This window comes from Bemisia tabaci, chromosome 4 (assembly GCF_918797505.1).
Source record: "Bemisia tabaci chromosome 4, PGI_BMITA_v3".
Lineage (NCBI taxonomy): Eukaryota > Metazoa > Arthropoda > Insecta > Hemiptera > Aleyrodidae > Bemisia > Bemisia tabaci.
In genome coordinates this window covers 57438451-57461490 of record NC_092796.1, presented here as the reverse complement: position 1 = coordinate 57461490, position 23040 = coordinate 57438451, and the positions used below count along the sequence as shown (strand labels likewise).

The 23040-nt window shown below is 39.0% G+C and overlaps 1 protein-coding gene across 5 annotated transcripts in view; it reads left to right on the top strand.

The window, feature by feature from the left end:
• The first annotated feature begins 3641 nt into the window (after nucleotides 1–3641).
• LOC109042599 (NADP-dependent malic enzyme) overlaps nucleotides 3642–23040 on the top strand; it is an 85430-nt gene continuing 66031 nt past the window's right edge. For 3 of the 5 annotated variants that reach the window (XM_019059446.2, XM_019059447.2, XM_072300145.1), the window contains exons 1-2: nucleotides 3642–3709; nucleotides 18577–18826. In XM_019059446.2, coding sequence (XP_018914991.2) covers nucleotides 3657–3709; nucleotides 18577–18826 — 303 coding nt within the window. In that variant the 5' untranslated portion in view covers nucleotides 3642–3656. Of the gene's footprint in view, nucleotides 3710–4805; nucleotides 4979–7492; nucleotides 7693–18576; nucleotides 18827–23040 lie in introns of those variants that run through there. The other 2 variants (XM_019059449.2, XM_019059448.2) reach the window with 2 other exon arrangements.

Sequence of the window (23040 nt, the reverse complement as noted above, 5' to 3'; positions counted from 1 at the left end):
CATGTGTTCTTACTAATGATTTTCCTGCTGGTTTCACCTGTTTTGATTTTTCAAGATTTTGAGTGAATGATTGACACTATTACTGTCATCAATGACTGCTTATTATCCTATTTTTGTAGTTTTCTCTTTTCATCACATGTGTTCAGGATGATCCACAAGTCCTGCTTGAAATTTTGTGCGTGCTCCTAGGTCAAAGGACGCAACTCTTTCAACTTTCCTAAAATTCCAAAGGGATTATTCTAAAAAGTGGCAAGAACATGAGTTATAGAGGTGGTGCAGGACTTTCGAATCACCCTGTATGTATGAAATTTATCACAGTCAATTAAATTTAATCAGAATTGTTAGAGAGAGAGCATGGTAAAGTATTATAGCTCCCTAAAACCAAAGGTTTTTTCTACGAGCGGGGCATTATCATCTGTGAGTAAATACTACTGTTGCCTACGGTACTATTCGGCCAATGGTATTATTATTCTTTTTCGATTTTGTTGATAATATTAATAAGATAAGATAAGGAAGGTAATTATTTCATTTTTACCTTTTCCAGGTTTTCTAAAGGGAGGGCTAACAAAGTGCATTTCAAGATTTGTTCACGTTTTACTTTAGGAATTAAAGATTTTAAGGACATAAAAATTACTGGAAGCAGAGAAAGCCTAAAAATCAAGAGCCAATTTGTTTTATGAGAGTAATATTAATGAGAGAGCATAGTCAAATTATTAAGAACGAAAGCTGCCTCAGCAAAATGTCCACTCCTCTCCTTTCTCTCTGCCTACTCAAGTCTGAACATGGATTCAGTAAGACCTGAGCTCATGTAAGGTAATTTTTAATAAACTATACATTTGGGTATGACTCAAGTTCAAACTTGAATGATGAAGTGCACTTGAAGACTTTAAGTGTAGTTGATAGGTCATTTCCATCTCATATTTATTGAAATCAAAATGTATTAGTTCCCTTAAGTTCGAAGATGGAGTAAAGAAAATGATGAGCTCGACTGTGAGTCTGAATACTGATGTAATGTATTAACCTCATTGCAACCCTTGATAATTTTCTCAAAAGACATTGGATATTTTTTTTTTTACAAAATAGTCACAGAGTCATTTCTGCACTAATTTGCAGTGCCTATGTAGTATGTTGCTTTGTTTGTAGTATAAAGATAATTCACAAAAATTAAGTTTTATCGATTATTATTGAAGGAGAGCTCGAAAATATGAGGAGATTTATATAATATGGATATTAATATGAGAAATTTAGAAATTTGTATAGTGAGGAGAGGAATTAACGTGTTCTCCTTGCCTGGATAGATTGAAACTATTGCACGCAAGTGTTCTCGCTCTCAAGTCGCTCAAATTGCCATCACGGTTATTGAAGGCGAATTCGACAATATGGGAGACACAATAATAAAGCGAGCACCTAATCAGTGAGTGTTCTGGGGGCGGGACGGAGCAGAAGTGACAAAGCTAATGCGAGCAACTACTCGTGCTCCTAAGCCGCTCAAATTGCCTTCACGGTTATTGCAGGCGAACTCGATGGAATGAGAAAAACGCAGGTCTCGAGGAGAGCAAGCAACGTTTTGTTTTTTGCCGGACTGACGACGAAAGTGACCAAATTACCGCGCGCAACTATTCCTGCTCCCGAGCCGCTCATATTGCCATCACGGTTATTAAAGACGAACTCAACAGAATGAGAGACACGCAAAATTTTAAGAAAAACAATTTATCGTCTTTCAATACCTATGATAATATGAGCGGAAAAGTATGCAACGTCGCAATCGGAGGTACGCATTTTTCGACCTCAGTCATCGCTGTAGCGAACACCTACCAACCGCTCACTTTTAATAGGTATCTGTTATCTATCATATTAAACAATGCATTCAATCGTAATTTCAGTTCCGCATGCGGCGAAAATCTATCCGTAAAATCGTAACGAACTTTTAATAATCTAAAAAACATGCTGAACTTGCAACTGATGGACGTGTCTAAACACACCCTTCACCGAGCTATGCAATCGCGCTGATTCTTACCTTCACCTCTCCTTGGTCGGCGTAAATTATGATAGCGCCTACACGATGTCTCTTGTTTGTATTATTTACCCTTATTTCCAATGATATTCTAATCCATTAAGTCCTTCCCCACTTCCATTCACGTCGTTTGCTGAGGATTCGATAAAGAGTAACTTTCTAGGAGACTCACGGTCTTAACAGTCCTGAGTTTTTCAGCTTTAGTATGTTGCTGATTATTGTTTTACGGTTTTTTTTAACGGGACAACATGTTATATAAACCTAAGATCCGGTCAATTAAATCGGGAATTTTCAAAAGAACTCGCATCTATATCAGTTTCAGTGAAGATTAAAGGACTCGACTTGGAACAATGAACTTTAGTTGTATTTTATGATAAAGTACTCACTGATTTACACGTAGGCTCAAAATATCAAGAGGGACTAGGTACCTCCGAAGACGCACAGTGTAAAGTAATTATTGAAATAATTTCGCAATTTACTTAGTACATTAAAATTGCTATTTTCCCGCATGAAATTGCAATATTTTTACATGATTTAGTCATTAAATATCGATTTTAACCGATCAGTAAAATGCGATGGGTATATATATATGACAAAAGTAGGTATTGTGCACTGCAAAACAACTCAATTTATTTAAATTTTATTGTAATAAATGAAATGAAGTGATAGAATCCCCTTCAATTAGCGAACAGACAACATGCACAACCTTGCGATATAATAGCAATCATTTTAAGATACGACAAGCGCTATTTGGGTTAATACCTTACATGAAGCGAATCTGTTTTCTATGCAATTATAATGCATGTAAGTAGCTCTTAAAACACAAAAATTCAATTTCGTAAATTGAGCTAAGTATCTGAAATCGAAGGATATTGAAAACCCTCTAAAATAAAACGGCAGAAAGTGGTTCAGTAGTGTTGAAATAGTTTGTCGTGCCTGTCGGCCGCCTGCGTGGATCTTATCGTGGATGAAATTTTCCAGGTGAGAGGCTCCAACTTCCTGGCCGCAAAGTAAACTACTATGCCATCATCCCACTCCTTCATTCTCCGAGCCCTCTAATTGATGGCGCTCAAAATCTTATGATCATCTGAGCGAGAAGTGCTGAGAGAGTGAGTAATTACTGTCAGTCGCGGATTTCTGTTCTGGCCTCGTCCTCGGTTCCTTTCGCGTCTCAACTCAAGTTTTAGCTCTGCACTTCAGTATTTTCAGTCAGTATCGTACTATTTTTATAGATCCATAGGTCACATCAAAGACGTGCCACTTTGCAGGTTCGAGTCGTGATGACCAAGTAGCTAAATTTGTCCAAGTTGTTGTATATGTTGCCTATCTACTGATTGAAGGGGCACCTCTCATTTAAATTCATTGCGATAAAATTGAACTAAGTTGCCATTTCTCGTTGCACTGCAAATTGCCTGTGTTTCGGATACATGGAACTCGTCTGAGTGATCGTTTAAAATCGCGTTCATTGATTAAATGATGTAAAAATATTGCATTAATACGCAATCTTATTTCAATATTTTCATTGCACCGTGCTGCTTGGGTGGTGTTAAGTGGACATAGATGCAACCATCGGGGATTTTAAATCGCGAATTGATTTTCACAAATAAAGGCTCGAGGCTTCGGAAACGGGCCAACCCTCTTTATGGGAAATTCAGCTGCCGTTGCGTCCGACTGTAATTGCTTCAGGAAATCCAGGTACGGATTTTCACTTCAAATTTTATCAAAATGAGACGCAATTTGTAGAAATTAGCCCCTTTGAAAACAAAATTAATCAGTTAGCGGAAGCAACTGATGGCGTCAATACATTCCATTTCCCCATTGAATGCATTAACGTTGAGAACCGATAATGATTTCGTAACACATCGTTTGCTGAGGTCTTAAAATGCGAATTTTTTATTGCGATGCTGCAAATATTCCCCCGTATTTTATTTTATTTAATACGATACCATCCGAAACTTTTAGTGAAGTTTTCTTTGTACTTTCTGCACTCACTCAAATAAGTTTACAAAAATTTTAAGGTGAAATTTTGATATTTTTTGCTTCCTTTAAACATTGAACGGTGCAACGGAGAAATGGTTTTTTTGACGTATGAGCCATCAAACATATAATATTGCCTGTATAAAAGTATGCCCGCAGGAGGGAGGTGACACTTTAATGTAACAAACAATTCATTGCGATATATTGTAAATCGACGATGTAAGGCGGCAATTACATAACTCAGGTTGCGACGTCGCAGACTTCCTGTCATACTTTATTATTTAAACGAAAAAATACTCAACGGCAATTCTTTAAAACTGCCGTGATTTTTCTTCTCTGTGCGAAGAAAATTCTGCAAAAACTTCAAGGAATGATGTCAATTTGTTTTCCTTTAAAAAAATAATATAGAGGCAGAGATTTTCAGACACCGCAAACGAGATATTATATGATTGCGGACTCACGCTGTCGATATATGACTTAATTTTTCATTTCCAAACCTTGAATCTTGCATCCATCATCTTGTCATCCACACGATAGAGAATAAATCCAACCTCAGTAAAAATCTGGAATAAAGTCTATCAACTCAAGGTACTTTCAAATAAAGCAAGCGGAACATTTTTGCGGCTCGCTTTATTCCCGCCTAAATTTTGAATCAATTTCTGGTTAAATGAATTTGCCGCTCTTCATTTACGCGCGCAAGTACCGGAACGCCACCTGGCGCAGAAAACTTGGAGCTTTGTCGTAAACATTTCACGTGGGTTATATTTTATATTTCGTTATCAGTTTTCCTTTTTTGTGTTATCAGCTCTCTGTGGGTTTTGAGCGTGGTGATTTCCGTCCAAATTTAATGTATTTAAATTGAAATTATTTGTGTGAAAAGCTCAAGAATCGGAAGAAGTTACGGTTTCCTGTTCGAATCAGTTATCACCGCAAAAATTATCGACTTTTCGACCGCCGGTCTGCGGATGGTCTGCTCCTCTTATTAAGGTATTAAAAAGAAATTTAGGTATACCATAATTTTCATGAAACTTTCACACCTCTAAGTTATGAGAAAGATAAGTTCAATGAATTTTGCAAGCTTTAGAAACTCTGAAAATAAGCTTCTAGGTTCTCTAAGTCTTCGTTCATGTTGTACCTTTCGACTCGTATGAATGTGGTGTCTCTTGGTCTTGGTTTTCCTTCTGTCTTTTTCACTGTCTTGTATTTATGTTACTTAACTACATATCATAGGAACCTAGAAAATCAACCTTGAAAGATCTAACTTTGAAGCATTCACTCACTTTCTATGGATCAGTATTTATTATTTGTTGTTTTAACGCAATGAGCCTCATAGTATGGGATGATCGGATGCTTGCGAAAACTTTAGACCGGCCCCCTCAAAATACTTCAGCATTGATTCGTTTTTTTTTTTATGAACTCATTCTACAGGTGTTCCGATTCGATGATCCCTAGCAATCCGCAGTGTAAAAAAGAATTTCTACTAGTTTTTGGTCCCGCTGCAGGGGGCTCTAGGTATCAACCGCAGGTTGATTTGTTACATTTCTGACTGGACTTTTTTCTAACTTAGCGAAAAAGAAATACAAGTACGCTTACATGAGTGCTCGTATTTTTCCTGAAGTTTCCATGAAGGTAATAGCAGGAAGGAACCGCAACTCACATTTTAGGACCTCAACGTTGTTACATATTTGAATAATCAATGCTTATTCGAATAATTGACAATGTCGCGATCGGCGCAATAGGAATTCAGTTACAGTTCAAGAAAACAAGCAAAACGCCCATAGTAGTTTGTGTGGCATGCGTCAAAAACCACAAAGTCCATTTTAACTCCTGGAGGCAACTATTTGTACTCCATGGATGTCTTTGTTGCATACGCACTGAAATGAAGGCGTTTTGACTGTCCAGCAGGCACCTACCACTTCATCCGCGGCGCAGCGTCAACGGCGGGCGTTACTGCGAGGAACCAAAATGGCAGAGCGCTTTCGATACTACAAATATATATCTCCTAGGTGTGTTATTCGTGTGGCACGAATAATAATTTGCGCGTTAAAGTATAAATGAAGAATCGAGGGCACTCAGATATTTTAGATCCTTGCAGTAAACTCCGCCATCATGCCACGTGATATTAATCAGTTCTTCAACAATTTTCCTTGAATATTTATAAGGAAATACCAAGTTGTGATCATCATTTGGACTACATTTTGCAATTAGGAACTATAACTTCCGGCCCGGTTTAAAAACAACGTATGTGCCCTTAGTTTCCCTATGCACATAAGTGTTTTTTCAGATGAGCCAGAATTTATAGCTCCAAATTGCAAAATGCAGTCCATTTGAGAAATGAGTATCGAAGGAAATTATTGAAATTTCCTTCATTGCTGTATGTTACATTTTTTTCAGGGGGGGGGGGGGGGTGTTGTAGACCCGTGTCATGGGTGCGTTAAGGGGGTTTAACTTTTTGCAACGTCATAACGTGTTGTCGTTATCGCTAGGCTCACGCTCGTTTCGGAATATGGAAAAACAATGTTGAGGATTTCAATTATGTTTGATGCTGACCATAATGCTGCTTAAGTTCCGGCGGTGGCGACGGTTGCAGGACAACAAAGCCGTGAATTAGGCAATTAGACACCCTCTCGCGCTGTTTGCCTTCAGGAGTAAGACGTACGTGTCAATGGTCAAAATGCAAAACCACGCAGCTCCCATGAGCCGTTTCAAAATTTCTGCTCTTCTTTATTTTTTCGAAGAAGAAAAGGCCAACTTCAGAATATCCTGCCGACAGAGATAAAAAATCAAGGAAGTTTTCGAGAAATTACGTTGACTAGTTCTCCAGAAAAAACAATAAAGTAAGTATGACGAGAAGTCTGCAAACGGAGATACGTGGTTTCGCACTTCGGTCATCGATGTACAGTGAAGCTCGTTGAAGTTGAAAGGCATGCCGCCTAAACTGAGTGCGCCTTCATTTCCCAGAATATGCAACCTAGGCATCCGTCGAGCAGGAATAGTTGTATCATCAGGCGCTGTCTTCGTCTTTTTATTGGTCCGTCTGCAAATCACCGAACACGGATGTGAGACATATTTCATTCTTTTGTTAACGAGACACTATGCCGGCATACGTTCATTTTCCCTACGATCGTGGGCCAACAGTGCCTAGATCCAAACCCCGAGGAGAGAATGACGCTGTAGCAGTCGTCATGGCAATGCGAAAAGTTTCCCATAACGAGAGAATAAAGGTATCAAGAGAGAACTATCAATTTCGATGAGTAAATTGATAAATTCATACAGACGAGAGAAGACAATCGGTCATGTCGTTTCGATTAGGAATAAAGTTTCTGCTTTTTTCGCGCGCCTGTAATTTCAGCTCTGTTGTCGTGGAAGTTTCAAATAGCTTCGTAAGCGATTAAGTCAATCAACTTTTGCGACGGAGATAGCCGCACGAAAGTTGAGTGACTTTGAGAGAAGTTTTTATCCGAGCCCAGTTCACGGTCCACTCGGCAACAGACGACAGGAAGAACCGAGAGATTCGGTTACCTACGCTCTCTTCATTTAGCTGTTTTCACTCGTTCTTTCGCAAGTCTGGATTTACGTTCGTGCCTTTTTACTTTCTCGCTCCCCTTGGTTTTCCGGGCGGTCAACTACTCAGTGCTTTCGTCCAACTCACCCCTCCATGCTCCGAAAACTATGAGTAAAGCTCTGCGTGGTTTTGTCAGGTTTTTATCTCACTTTCCTCTGCTTCTCTTGTTTTCGCTCTTACCTTCTAATTCTTTGACCGACTTTGTGTTTTCATTCGATGGAATTCACCACAGACTCTTTCATCGAGAGATGAGCACTTGATTTTTTATGAGTTTGTCTTTTTTTATCCATCATGGTAACGATCAGAGTTGCTCTCATTTTGTTTGATCTTGGAGTCAGCTAACAAATATAATCAGGTTCAAAAGTTAGGGATCGCATATGAATCAGAATTGGACTGCACTTAACAATTAGGAGCTACAATGTCTGACTCCTCAGTGAGAACACTTACGCCCGTTGTTGTTAAACTGTGCCAGATATTGTAGCTCCTGATTGCAAAATTTAGTCCAATTAATATTCGGTAATGTTAATTGCACACCCCCCCCCCCCCCTCCGCATGCACATCGTGTTACAGCAAAATTTTAATCGAAGGGCTTGGATGACAAGGCGCATACGTGCATTGTTTGAAAAAACTGAGATAGTAACGATTTCAAGTAAAAATAGTCTTAATGCATATTCTGTGAAGAATTCGTCCCCAACTTCCAATTTTGAAGCATCAAAAAGTCAGTTTGAACTTTCATTGAGCCTTAAGGATCTATGTAATTTCGAACCTTCAAACGAAATACCAAAAACTGCACCTATGCGCATTGTTCTCCAAGCCCCTGAATTAAGCACATTCTGTCTCAAGTATTCGGAACAGGATTTTTTTAATCCTAGTTCGTTAAAGTGGTAAACATACCCACCCCGACAAATTTGAAAGGAGCCTAAAAATGAGAATTTCAAAATTGGGGGGGGGGAGGGTTCTTGGCCCTTTCCCCCAAATGACCCTCTCGCTCTCTTTAATGCTGGTTCACATTGTTGTGAATTACAATTCACGAACGAAAATCAATCCCACATTCATGTAAAGCATTTGAAGTGCTCTTGCGCCTCGTGGAATGTCCTCTCTCAAACATCAACTCGCGATTTATTTAAAACAGAGTATTTTTTTCTCTTGCGTTATCGCGTGTTTTTTTAAGTGCACAGAGAAGCCGAATCTCTTGTCCGGTCGTATCGACCCACGTTGAGGCTTTTCTTTTTTCGGCTTGCGTTTACTTAGTACGTCAGACATGTTTTCAATTTATGTTGCTCGACTGTCAGCTACCCGCGGCCACCGACCGTCCGTCAATAAAGGCGCGTTTTAATGAATTGGATATTTGCACGCAGTTGGATTATCATCGAAGCAATTTGGGTTTTGAACGTAAAGAGTGCTCTGTTAAAGCTGTCCTAATGTGGCGGAAATGAAGGAGACCCATACGAAATCTCAAGTTGAAACCTGCATTTGAGGGGCTTGGAGGACAAGGCGCGGCATAAGTGCAGTTTTGGAAAAAATTGAGATATCAATGCTCTCGAGTAAAACTAGTCTTCATGCATATTCTGTGAAAAATTCGCTCGGAAATTACAATTTTCAGCATTAACAAGTGAGTTCAAACTTTTTTTTCCGCCATAAGGATCCACGTAATTTCGAAACTTCAAACCTGTATTTTTAGGAATGGCAGAAACTGCATTCTTACGGCTTGTCCTCCGAGCCCCACATTTGAACTTTAAAAAAGCCCCTGCGCCCTGCGCACCGGGCGTTTCTGATTGATTGTTAAATCTATGCTTGAAACTAAGATATTTTCGTGGCCTTTTCATTAACACATATCAACGGTGTAAGTCGGCAAACACATTGCGACGTCGCAGACTTTCTGTCATACCTACTTTATTTTTTAAACGGAAAACTATACTCAACAGCAATTTTTTAAAACTGCCATGATTTTTCTTCTCTTTGCGAAGAAAAGTCTGCATAAACTTCAAGGAATGATGCCGATTTGTTCTCCTTTAAAAAAATAAGATAGAGGCGGAGATTTTTTGACACCGCAAACGAGATATGTGATTGCGGACTTGCGCCGTTGATATGTATGTCTGTAATTTGTTTTATTTTATTAATTTTCTTATAGTGAAGAAGTATGTTTTTACTATTTCGCTTTGTATAGAAAGAAAGAGCGTTTGGTTCAGGCGCAAGCGTGGCGCGGCGCGGCGCCTTTTAATGGATGGTTTCTAAAGTGCTCCTTCACTCAAAGCGATAACTATTCGAACTTTGCTGTCATGGGGTTGCATACGCATCCTTTTGAAGGCGATTTTCCCGCGCGCATCAAATTATGAAGCTTTGAACGGTGCTTTCGTTTTCTTGCAAGGGTTTTCGTCTCGTGTTGTTCAATATTTTGGTACTTCAACTCTGTTGGGAGGTTATTATTTTTTATCTTACGAGTTTGAGGCGCGTCGGTGCGTGCTCCGTTAAAACTACTCCGAATGGTTGGCGTTGATCTCATCATTTCAGTGGCTTTTAAACGTTAAAAAAATACACTATGAATGTAGCACTACCATTAGTAGTTGTGCTTATCGTTCATTGCATGTAAGCGTGGTTATACATATGAATGTCATACAATTATTTCTACGATTTTTACCCTTAATACCCGTGACAATAAAGGGATCTTGCCTTTCACCTCATGCTTTTTTACAAGGAGGTGGCGCAAAAAATCTCGATCTCGCCATCCGTCGATTGCCGCAAATGTGGATGAAAGAGAGCCTGGAAATTGAGGAAAGAACCTCAAAAAGTGTCCATAACTTCTATACACGAATTTTTCTTTTCTTTTTTAGTTGAGGAAAATCATGCTATCGGATTCAGTAGTTTTGGATTTTGGTGTCGGACGATCGCAAAATATCGGAACGCGTTTTTAGTGTCAATTTATTCTTACCTTGTAAAAATAGCACTTTATTATCAATGAACAAAGTGGAAACTTGCTTTTTTCCGAAGAAATGTACAGTTACATCGTATCTCCAGCTTCAATTTTATGCAGGTTTTAAATCCTCTCTGCAGAGCAGGCCCGCCACATCCCATCTCGGGCCCTGGTACCAGTTTTAAGGTCCGGGCCCCAAGCACGGAGGGGGGAAGGGTCCGAGGGGCATCCCCCCAGAAATTTTAGAATTTATACGTTTAATCGGACGCATTTTGAAGCTTCCATAAATAATTTTTCCATCAATTTCTGCGGAATAATTATGTTTTTTTTCTACTTTCAGCACAAAATACTTGCGAATTGTTGCATTCAAAACATCTGGAATTTTTTTTTGATTTGGGGGGGGGGGGGCATATGATACTATTTTCAGTTCTAAGCGGGCCAGGCCCCCCTGGACTCCCCCTTCGTTTGTCTATGGCAAGGGAGTTGAGCCATGAGCCATTGAAGTCGAGGATGCCCAGACTGGAGACTCTTAGCATCTGACGACGGAAGAAAATGAAACGCAGTTACTAAAAATATCCCTCTGTACTGAAAATCTTGAAAATAGATAGACATTTTCCAAGAAGTATACTTCTTTGAAAATTTAGGAAGAATTCTACAGTGCCCCAGCGTGATTCTGAAAATCTATTCACCTTTTGCGAGATTTTTAGGGTAAATTTTTCACTTTTTCTTACGAAACAAGGCTTGCATGTGAATTCGTAGTGGTTTTTCACGGGTAACACGGGCCCCGGTACCAGGGACCCAGTATCCCCCCTTTGTGGCGGGCCTGCCTTCATGCACGCTGACCTTGTCGATTTCCTTTGACACTTTTGCAGTGGTGAATGCATAGCTGAAGTGCGCTCCAGCTAGAATTGTATTAAGCAAATGGGTGGTTTTTCTACGAGGATTAAAAATAAACAAGTGGCACGGAAGATAACAAAAGAATATGAACTATGCAAAACGATTATTCCGATAATGGAACTTGGCTATTTTGAAAACGCCGTCAAATGCGGCGTGATACCTCACGCATTCCGGAGAGTTCAAATAGTTGTATCTTTGCGCCGTAAGAATGGGGCGGAAGATTTAAGTGGAAATAGCCTCCATGCACGCTGGGCGTGTCGATTTCCTCTGAAATTTTTGCAGCGGTGAATGCATAGCTGAAGTGCGCTTCAGCTAGAATTGTGTTTACAAATGCGTGGTTTTCATAGGAGGATTATAATTGAACAAGTGGTTAGAAATGGAAACAAAATAATATGAACTATGCAAAACGATAATCCGGGTATCGGAACTTGGCTGTTTTGAAAACGCCTTCAAATGCGGCGTGATACCTCACGCATTCCGGAGAGTTCAAATAGTTGTATCATTGCGCCGTAAGAATGTGGCGGAAGATTTAAATGGAGATAGCCTCCATGCACGCTGGGCTTGTAGATTTCCTCTGAAATTTTTGCAGCGGTGAATACATAGCTGAAGTGCGCCTCAGCTAGAATTGTATTTACAAATGGGTTGTTTTTCTACGAGGATTAAAAATAAAGAAGTGACACGGAATATAACAAAAGAATATGAACTATGCAAATCGATAATCCGGGTATCGGAACTTGGCAGATTTGAAAACGCCTTCAAATGCGGCGTGATACCTCACACATCCTGGAGAGTTCAAATAGTTGTATCATTGCGCCGTAAGAATGTGACGGAAGATTTAAATAGAAATAGCCTCCATGCACGCTGGCCTTTTCGATTTCCGTTAACATTTTTGCAGTCATGAATGCGCTTAAGTGCGCTTCAGCTAGAATTGTATTTACAAATGTTGGTTAAAAATATCCCTCTGTACTGAAAATCTTGAAAATAGATATTAATTTTCCAAGAAGCATACTTCTTTGAAAATTTAAGAAGAATTCTACAGTGCCCCAGCGTGTTTCTGAAAATCTATTCACCTTTTGCGAAATTTTTAGGGTAAATTTGTCTTACGAATTTTCTTCTCATTTTCTTTTTCTTACGAAACAAGGGTTGCATGTGAATTCGTAGTGGTTTTTCACGGGTAACACGGCCCTCCTCCGGGGCCTGGGCCCCGGTACCAGGGACCCAGTATCCCCCCCTCTTGTGGCGGGCCTGCTGCAGAGATAGGCAATGAAGAATTGATTCATTGCAATTGTAGGTCGTAAACATTCCTCTGGTTCTTGGGAAATTAAATGTGGTCATTCTCTTCTCAGGGGTGCGTTTTTAATAAGAATTTCGTTCCGCATTCTTTCGTAACTCTCCTGGTACCCCCGTGCGTTTTTGAAATATTTCTGAATGAATAAAAATATTTCAAACGCACATTTTTCAAACCCTCTCCTCTCCCTCCAAACGATGTAGGTACATTCCTCATACATTACACAAAGTACACTATGTCACCAACAAGGCACGGGTTCCACGTCAATTATTGTGGTGTTCAGGCATTCTTCCTACCTACCATAATGTACTTTTCTAATGTTACAAAAATTACAGTACATTTTTCAAGAATACTTCTGGGAAAATATCGGAAGAGTAGAAGTTCATGAAACATATATTTGTAAAATAAATTCTGAGTTTTTCCCTCGCTTAAAATGCAAAGATACAGAATGATTGTGGACGCATTGAGTATGCTAATCACGAAAGAAATTTTTTCAGTAGATTTTAATTTAAATTTGCGAACTGATCCGTTTTTTCTGAAAGTTGTTTTCAACTTGAATGTGAGAAGTTCAACAATATGCGACGTTTTTCAACTTGATTCTCCCATTGGCAGTGATCCTACTTGAAAGCCAGCTTAGTTATCGTATCACATACATTCATTTTGAACAGTATCAGTCACGCAAGGCTACGGTTTTCAAGACCTTTTGCGAAAATTTAAGATTATGAAAATCAACAAAAATCTCCTGTCATTGAGTTTGTAGGGACCAAAAACGATCTTGTTGAGAGAGATTAAGAAGTGCTCGACAGTTCCTCATTCCTCAAGTGATTGAGGTTTTTTTTTCGGTAAAATGATTTATAAGCTTTGCAAAGTTGCTAAATCACATACCTCCAAATTTATTTCCTACCACATGAACTGAAGTCCTACACAATAGAAATGGGCCAACAACATGTAGATCATTATTAGCGTAGAAATACAAGCAAGCTGCTCCCGAATGTTGCAGCGTCTTGCACAAACTCGGCAACATTGTAAGGCTTATCACCCCACTTATCAGGCAACCTAACAAAAGGCTCATTATCAACTTCATCCCATCGACAATGGTTTTTTCTAAACTTCTGTAAGAGTAATCATCATGTATTTGGACTATCTCAATATATCTTCAAATACCTTTGTTGTGTGTTACTCAAGGACACTTTTGTATGTGTACGTGTAGCTTGTAGAAACGGGAAAGAGATTGTTTGTTATAGTCAACATTTTAAGTTCGATCAACAAAAAACTCTCAGGCGGATGTGTAAGTCGCAGGCAATCGCCGGCAAATTTCCATTTATTTTTGTTTTATAAGCTACTGTTAAAATTCCGAAGCAAAGGATGAAGATATAGCAAGTTCTGATTTTCATGCATAGATTACGAACAGACCTTTTTGTTCTTCTTAAATGCGTGGTACCAGATAGCACTCTCGCAAGTGCGTGCAGTGAAATCGGTGACCGTGGTTAGGGTTGGTTCCTGATAGGCAACTAAACTAACTCCCCGGCAAAGCGGAGAGTATCACGAGATTTGAGGGCGCTCCAAGCCAAGTTGGCGGAGATTGCTGTTGCCTGCGACGCGTATCAATCAATTTTTATCCGATTCTTGGATGTATTTGTGTGAAGCTTTCGGATGTCTCCCAGCTGGAATCGCCATCTAAATTTAAAATCAGGAATCGTTACTTTCCAAAAGCGGTCAACCTCAAATCTTGCCTCATCAACCTCAATGCCCTGGTAAAAATTGGCGATAGGAGCTGCGTTTCAAAATACCATAGGAGTTCTTATAGCCGACTGAAGAGGGCGTTAGGAAATCATATAGCTGGCTGTAGAAAGTGGAAAAAATCATACGGCCGGGCTACACGAAGCGATAAAAAATTATACAGCCCGTCTATAGTTCCTATCGCCGGGCTTTACACTTTATCGCCTGGCTGCTGCTTTTTCGCCATCGGCTATAAAAGGCTATAAGAAATTATGTAGAAATTCTTGTGCTTTGTAAATCCTTAAGTTTGTACGGGGTCACCGTAATATTTACAAAACGCACATTATATTTTCCTTTACTACATATTTTTTTTCATCAATTAAAATGAGAATAATCCATACAGAGTGTGCAAACATTTCAAAGTCATGAGTTGAAAAACGCTGACTCCGCGAGATTAAATATTAGAGCCTAACACAAAGCGGAGCGGCGGCGCACTGGCGCCTACAAACCTAACAGGGATACTTCACGCATTGCGCAATGCGTGAAGTATCCCTGTTAGGTTTGTAGGCGCCAATGCGCGTTCAGCGCTGGCTGCCCGCCCGCCGCGCTGCGCCGCACTATGGTCCACAGACCCTATTTAACGGAACTTTAGTCAAATTTTGAGGGTGAAAAAAATTAAAGTTTGGCACTACAGTTTTCTCATACATACTCTCATGGATCGTCACCTAAGTTTTCATCGACTAATAATGATTTATAAGATTGTGACGGACCCTAACAACAGAGCGCGCGGTAGGTCTTCATTAGCTGATTGTGAGCTGCATTCGGTGGTGCGTTACAGGGTGTTTATTTTACCGAGTTACGCCTCATCTATGTAAATTTTTGGGCAACATGGATCCACCTGATAGCAAGTGACTTCCTTTTCACCCCGTTTCATTAATTTTGAACCGAAATTTGTATGCTTTTGAACGCTCCAAACATACGCCAAAAAATGCTAGAAATCAGTGAAATTCGTAATTTTTAGGAAGCTCTAACTTTTTTTTAATTCTAGTTAATGCTTTGCGGATTGAAAAATCTTGTTCAACATATCCTTGACTTTAAAATGATGCCAATTTAAATTGCGCCTTTTTGCGCCTAACGGTCGAAATTAATTTTTTCGGAGTGCACCTCCATACATCAAAATGTGGAATATTCCATGCATTTTGGCGTTTTTGCGACTGTTAAATTTTTTCTAGGTACAAAATAAAAGTATTCCGATGTATTTTGATCTACTGAGTCCGAAAATGACCTTTGTTTTTTCTTATCACCTCTCACTTTTCCGAAAAAGCAACTTTTTCCCGGGAAAATGAGCAATTTTGACGTATTTTTGTCATAATTGCAATTCATGTTGATAAATTATACTGGACCCGTGATAAAGAGATTCTGTCATGTATATTAAGCTGCTAAATCCGAATATGACATAGGTTTTGGTTAATCACCCTCCAGTTCTCCGATAATGCCGATTTTTCCGCGCCTTTTGGGTAAAACCTTTCCCGGACTCTAAGTGTGTTAAAAATACGGTTTAAAATTGATTTCCATGTTTCATACATCGATTCTTCTGTATTTTGACTTGCTAAACCCGAATATGACCTTAGATTTTTCCTATCACCCCTCATTATCCCGGAAAATTCAATTTTCCTCGGAAAACGAGCTTTTTTGGTATTTTTGCGACGATTTTCCGTATTCTGAGGAAAACGGGGGGTTGTAAGAGGCAATTTGAGGTCGAACTCCGGTTAATGTTTCTTAAGACGTCAGAGAAGACCTAAAGAGGAACTTGGAAAATCGCTACAGCTCCATAGAATAGGAAAATTGGCGCAAAAATACCGAAAAAGCTCGTTCTCCGAGGAAAATTGAATTTTCCGGGATAATGAGGGGTGATAGGAAAAATCTAAGGTCATATTTGCGTTTAGCAAGTCAAAATACATAAGAATCGATATATCAAACATCGAAATCAATTTAAACCGTATTTTTAGCACAAGAGTCCGGGAAAGGTTTTACTCAAAAGGCGCGGAAAAATCGGCATTATCGGAGAACTGGAGGGTGATAAACCAAAACCTATGTCATATTCGGATTTAGCAGCTTAATATACATGACAGAATCGGTTTACCACGGGTCCAGTATAATTCATCAACATGAATTGCAATTATGACAAAAATACGTCAAAATTGCTCATTTTCCCGGGAAAAAGTCGCTTTTTCGGAAAAAAGAGAGGTGATAAGAAAAAACAAAGGTCATTTTCGGACTCAGTAGATCAAAATACATCGAACTAGTACTATTTAGTACCTGAAAAAAATTTTACCTACATGTTGCAGAGGTCAACAGTCGCAAAAACACCAAAAATGTCTATTTTTCCGGGTAAAATCGGCTTTACCGGAAATTTTAAGGGTGATGGACCAAAACGGAGGTCATATTCGGATTTACCGCCTAAAAATAAATGAGAATAGTCTGATCTCGACAGAGAGACACTTTTGTTATTATTTTTATACATGTCAAAATAGGGTGGAAAAAATCTTCAGTCTTAAAAGCGCCAGAAATCACATTTGAGGTTAAGTTTCTCGGTCAGGATGTTAATATTTTGTTAAACTAAGATGTAAAATGAAATCAGCGACCCAAAAAACATAAGATCCAACACCTTTTACAACGGTGCAGTGCATTTTCGAATAAAGTTCCGTTAAATCCAGTCTGTGGACCATAGTGCGCCGCAGCGTACCCGTAGGGATGTACCGCGGCGCATGAAGCAACTATTTCACACCAGAGGTATTGCACAGTATCATACGAAATTGAAGGCGCTCCAACATATTAGGAATGGCAGGCATCCTTCAAAAGTACGGAGCTTTCCCCGCAAATTAAATCAAGATACTGCGGCCAAAAAAGAGGGCGGTAGTCCAAAAACTGACTAAGTCCTAGCATCCGTAATTAGTAACGTTTAGCATACACTTTATCGCCAGGCTGTTGCTTAATCGCCATCGGCTATAAAAGGCTATAAGATATTGTGTTGCCGGCTATAGAAGCTATTGGAAACCTTACAGCCGACTGTAGGTCTATGGTATTTTGAAACACAGATTCTACTGCCAATTTTTACCAGTGTAAGCTTGAGATGCCGATAGTCTCATCGTTGAACTATTTTGAAAAGTTGCTATTCCTGATTTCAAACTTTAAATGCGTGTGCAGGAATTATTTTTATATCCAACGGAGGAAATCCTGAAGTTTGAACATGTACTTACGTTTTAAAATCCGATGAAACTTAATTTAATTAATAAAGCAGATAGCTTTTCTTGACAGAGCCCTCTTTGTCGACTTTTACAACGCATCCAACAAGGCGACACATTTTTGAAAAGTCAGGCATAACCTGGAAAAGCCAAGGAATTTCACCGTGGAACCCTTTTTTTCAATTCCAAAAGACCTCTCGCTTTTAGTAGTTTTTTTTTAAAAAATAGTTTTCAAGAGGATCATGCCAAAAAAACTTTGAAAAGTTAGTGAAGCCAGAGAATGCTATGTTCAAAATCCCTAAGAAGTGTGAAAAATTTGATGTTCAAAATCCCTGAAAAATCCGATTTTTCGGAACCAAACACCTGTATAAAAGTGAAGTTGATTTACATTCTAGGTGCCAAAAAGTGTGCGAGAACTTATAAAATGCTAAATTACCCACTACATCAGATATTTTAACAATGCCAATACGGAAAACTAACTGCTGTGGCGGGAGATTCAGCATTTAATAAGTTCCCGCACACTTTTTTTACATCTAGAATGTAAATCAACTTCACTTTTTTTTCGGTTAGCGTATGTCGACGGTGAAACTACCAAACCACGTATCTCGGTTTGCGACGTCGCAGACTTCCTGTGATACTTTATTTTTTAAATGAAAAACTACTTAACGTTTAGTCTTGAAAATTTCTGTGATTTTTCCTTTTTGTGCGGAGAAAATTCTGTGAAAATTTCAAGGAATGATATTGATTTGGTCGACTTCAAAAAAATAAAATGAGAGCGTAGATTTTTAAACACCGCAAACGAGATACGTGGTTTGGTAGTTTCACCGTCGATGTGTGGGCGTGAGCGTGTTCCCGCGTGACGCAGGCGTCCACGCTTCTAGCCGGCGTGACGGAGGCACACGCTCGCGTTTCGAGGACGGACGCAGTGAGTGAGGAAGTGGTTTGCTTTGGTTTGCGCAGGTCATGTAAGCTGCAAGAGCGGGAGCTCGACACGGCGACTCGGAAGGCGCGGCTCACCCTCAGCGCGGCCGTAACTCCGCGACCGGCTCCGTCGGCTCAGTCTGTTCTCAGTGTCCGCGGAACCATGTCTTCCAACTCCGACCGTCTCGGACAGTGGGCCCTCGGCCAGGGCCCCTCCACCTCCGGCTCCACCCTGGCCCCCAACCTCATCCGCGGCATCGACCACATGCGGGACTCACGCCTCAACAAGGTAAGCACCCACCCGCTTTTACGCTTCCGTCCCCGGAAAACTCGCCGGGGAAAGCCGACGACAAGCTGGAAAAACCGGACGCCGGGAATGTTCCTTCCTGCCCGCTAGTCGCACGTAGATCAATTTCGTACGCCGAATTAGTGGCGCCACACTCTTGGTTTCACTCGAACGACTAGGTTTTCAAGTCAATAATCTTGGTTTTCTCACAATTATTGTCATGTTATTGTCGATGTTTTGCATCGAGATTGCTAAGTGCTCTTTCCGCTTACCATTTTTGCGCCGAAACTTCACCGTAATGAATATTTACTGAAAATAATGTCATTTACTCTTAAAGATAGTTCTTTGTAATGAAACTTTAGGTATCTAAAATAAAGAAAAAAATACATTTGTTACGACGAGATTATTTGGTGCTCTTTCCACTCACCATTTTTGCGTCGAAAGCCGCCACGTGATGAATTTACCGAAAATAACGTAATTTACTCTTAAAAATAGTTATTTGTAACGTAACTACCCTTACAAGAATAACAATAAAAAAACTATTTTTTTATCTTCGCCTATATCCACCTTATAAACTTGGACCAAAACTTATATTTTCAATAAATTTCTCCTGAAAGTCAGTATATTTAAGAAGAAGAGTCGCGCAATTTCAAAACAAATAAACGAGTACAAATAATAATTTAAAAGCATTAAAATTTTAAAGACGTAAAGAAATGTCTGGAATGCAAAATACACGTCTAAATATTATCATTTTGCTGTAAGAAAACAATTGTATCTTCTTAATTTCTTTCGAATGGAAATCAAACGGTAGACGGTGCTTTTTTGCGTTAACATGAAAGGCAAAGAAAGGTTTCCCCGGTTAAGATAATGTATTCTTTGAGGATGGTGGGAGGGGGTGTATTGGGGTTGTATTCCGAAGCGCATGACCCATCGGACCAACCTGTAGCTAGCACGGACTGTCACGTGTTTCTCAAAATTACAACCTCGACTAAAGGAATAGTTGTATCTATAAAAGTATCGAGGTACACTATGGTTTCTAAGCTCAAGTGTATCATCAGCAGTTTACTTAAAAATAACAATGATGTCACAAAAAAGTAAGTCCGCCGGGCTAGTTAGTTAGGGTAAACCGCTTTTCTCCGCATTTTTAGGGATGAAAAGTGTATTTAAGAATTGACAATGCACTGGAAAAAAAACACATTGGATCTAGAGTCCAGACTCTTGAAAACATTGACAAGAAAAAGGACTCGTAATTCAATCAGATTTAAGCTTAAATCAAAAGGAAATCCGCTCAAATTAAGAGGCTGGGTTCTTGATTGAAGCTTAAATCTGATTGAATCAAGAGTATCCTTTCATGTCGATGTTTTTAAGAGTCTGGACTCTAGATCCAATGTGTTTTTTTTCCAGTGTTTATTGCATTTTTTCTTCGTCTCTCCCAGGGTAAAGCACTCGCACTCTGTTAAAATTATTACCAAAACGTACCTACGCTAGCAATGAGATCCTAAATACATTTGTCCTCTGCGAGAGCGCATTTTTTTCTTTTTTAAAAGGAATAGAAAAATGAATAGTGAGACAACAATGTATCTTGTGAAAAGACTAAGCAGTCAAATAAAAATGCACACCTACTGTCTTAAAAAAATCAAGTGAGGGTTTACATAGTCAGACTGTCTCTTCACAAAGTTAATAAATTAGTCTCGGTCTTAGAATTATTTATATCATCACATCTAATTTTTATAACTGTTTACGTTTCGCATCTTAAACCAAAACAAATATCAAGCTAGGAAATACCAGCGATGTCGTAATATTAGTTTTAATGTCTGTATCAATTAATTAAAAGTATCTAAATATTATCTATCGAGGCATTGATAATTTCTCAAGTAGTCGATGTTTTAAACGGAAGAAAATTACTTCATTCAAAACCTATGAGCGAAGAAAATTATCTTCAAGGTGTTTTACCTCAGATGCTGCTCAATTACTTCACTTTCGGATGCCACCGGCAGTTTCTCTCAATTTTTTTCCCGCCATTAAATAACAAAAAACACACACCCTCCAAAAAGACCTTCCTCTTCGTGGTGCTTCAAACATTAAAATTTCGGTGTTGTTTTCTTTTTTAGAAGAAAAGAAGTCGAAATGAGAGCATATAGATATAGCAAGGATGGCATGTTTTACTTTAATTCAGATAGAATTAAAAAAGGGACATTTAAGTCAAGAGGGCATATCTCCAAGCCACCAACATGAAACAAGACACAATTTTCACAGAAAGAACAGTCTTGTAATGAAAAAAGATAAATTTTTCGTGAAAAACATTGCCTTAAGCCTCTCTGAAAATCTTCTAGAGGCCCTAAGGTTATTTTTAAAAAATGAGGGATCGAAAAAATTTAGCATTACTCTCAAAGAGGCACTTTTAAGCTGTCCTAGATATATAATTAAAGAATTTACAGAACAATCTGTCAATTTACCCTTAAATGTCAGACAATCAAACCTCTTTTGTGATATGACTACATTTTATTATTATACTTTTCTTCACTTCCAATTAAGTTATATGCAATGTAAGTATTATATTTCTTTACAATGTAAACATGACGTGTACCCAGCCTCCAAAAGGCTCCTGTATAAAATGAAACCATTTCTAATTTCTAATTCAATTTAAATTTAAAAAAGTAGTCATTCTAACATAGGAGCACCAAAAATACATCGTCCTGACTTTTAGGTACTTGCAGAGCCTGCGATTTTCCCTTTTTTTTACTCTCAAAGTGCTCTCGGCTTTGACCTTTTCGGCCCATATGACTTTAGTCTCATTGACGTATCGTATCGGACGTTGCCTCAGCTTCTCTCGGCGATTTGAGATGAGCATTTTTGCGCGATGAGGTTATCGCGAGGTTCTCGTTTTGTTTACACCCAGTCGGCGTTATTTTTATCTTATCGATTTATTTTAACTCGTCCAACTGTTTATTTTCGTAATTGTCTATACCGTGGAAAAAAGTCTTTACCATCCGCACCTATGGTGCGTTTTCGGTCACTGAGTTCGTCAACATAGTCCTAACGACCCGAATGTGCACTCAATGACTGCCTTTACTCGAATATTTTACGCCATCCCACCTTGCAATGGGGCAGGGGTAATATACACTGGAAAGAAAAACATATTGGATCTAGAGTCCAGACTCTTGAAAACATTGACAAGAAAAAGGACTCTTGATTCAATCAGAAGCTTAAATCAAAAGGAGATCCGCTCAAATTAAGAGGCTTGGTTCTTGATTTAAGCTTAAATCTGATTGAATCAAGAGTATTTTTTCTTGTCGATGTTTTTAAGAGTCTGGACTCTAGATCCGATGTGTTTTTTCCCAGTGTATTGCAAGGGATATTGCCAGGCAGCACGCTCTTTTAACTTCGAGACAACTGTGAGGCAACGTTACTTAAGGGATATCCAGGATATATTTTACCGTGCTATGGACAAGCACCGTATGAACATTCGAGAGTTGTCAAATTTTCTCCAATAAAATGTTTATTTTTAGGAAAGTTATCAATGTTTTTTCTCGAAATTTGCATATAATTTAGAACTGACCACGAATAATCATTTGCTGAAAATTCAAGAAAAAATATCATAGGAGTCATAGGACAAAGGTTTCCCTGAAAACTTCGTACTTTGATAGAGCAAATTTGGCAACGTCTGAAAGCTCATACGGAGTTTATCCTGGGTACGGTAGTATTGGCACAGTAGTGTCCTTTGACAGAATTTGACAACATTTCGCAACTAGGAAATACAATTCTAGCACTTCTGTAAAAACACTTGTGCGCATAGGGAGAGTAATGGGTTGTACGTTGTTTTTTAAAGTGAGCCAGAAATTTTAGTTCCTAATTGAAAAATGTAGTCCCATACCTGTTAATATCGTTGGGCTACATTTCTAATGGATATTGATGTAATGTCTGCTGGCAATATTGCTTTCTTCCCCAGCAACGTTGCCTCAACGCTGCCACACCATTCCCTATCAACATTGCTCAGACCTGGGGGATGTTAAGCAATATTGAGACAGTATTATTTGCAGGATGGGTTTTATTTCTGTGCCCACGAGGAAATGATTATTTAGGTTTTCCAAACGCATAACTCAGTTCATATCATGACTACCCATCAATCACAGTCTTATCTTTGTCAAAATCAAGATCAATACAATTAAGTTACATATTTCTGGGCTAATCGCGGTAGTGCTGATTTATAATAATTG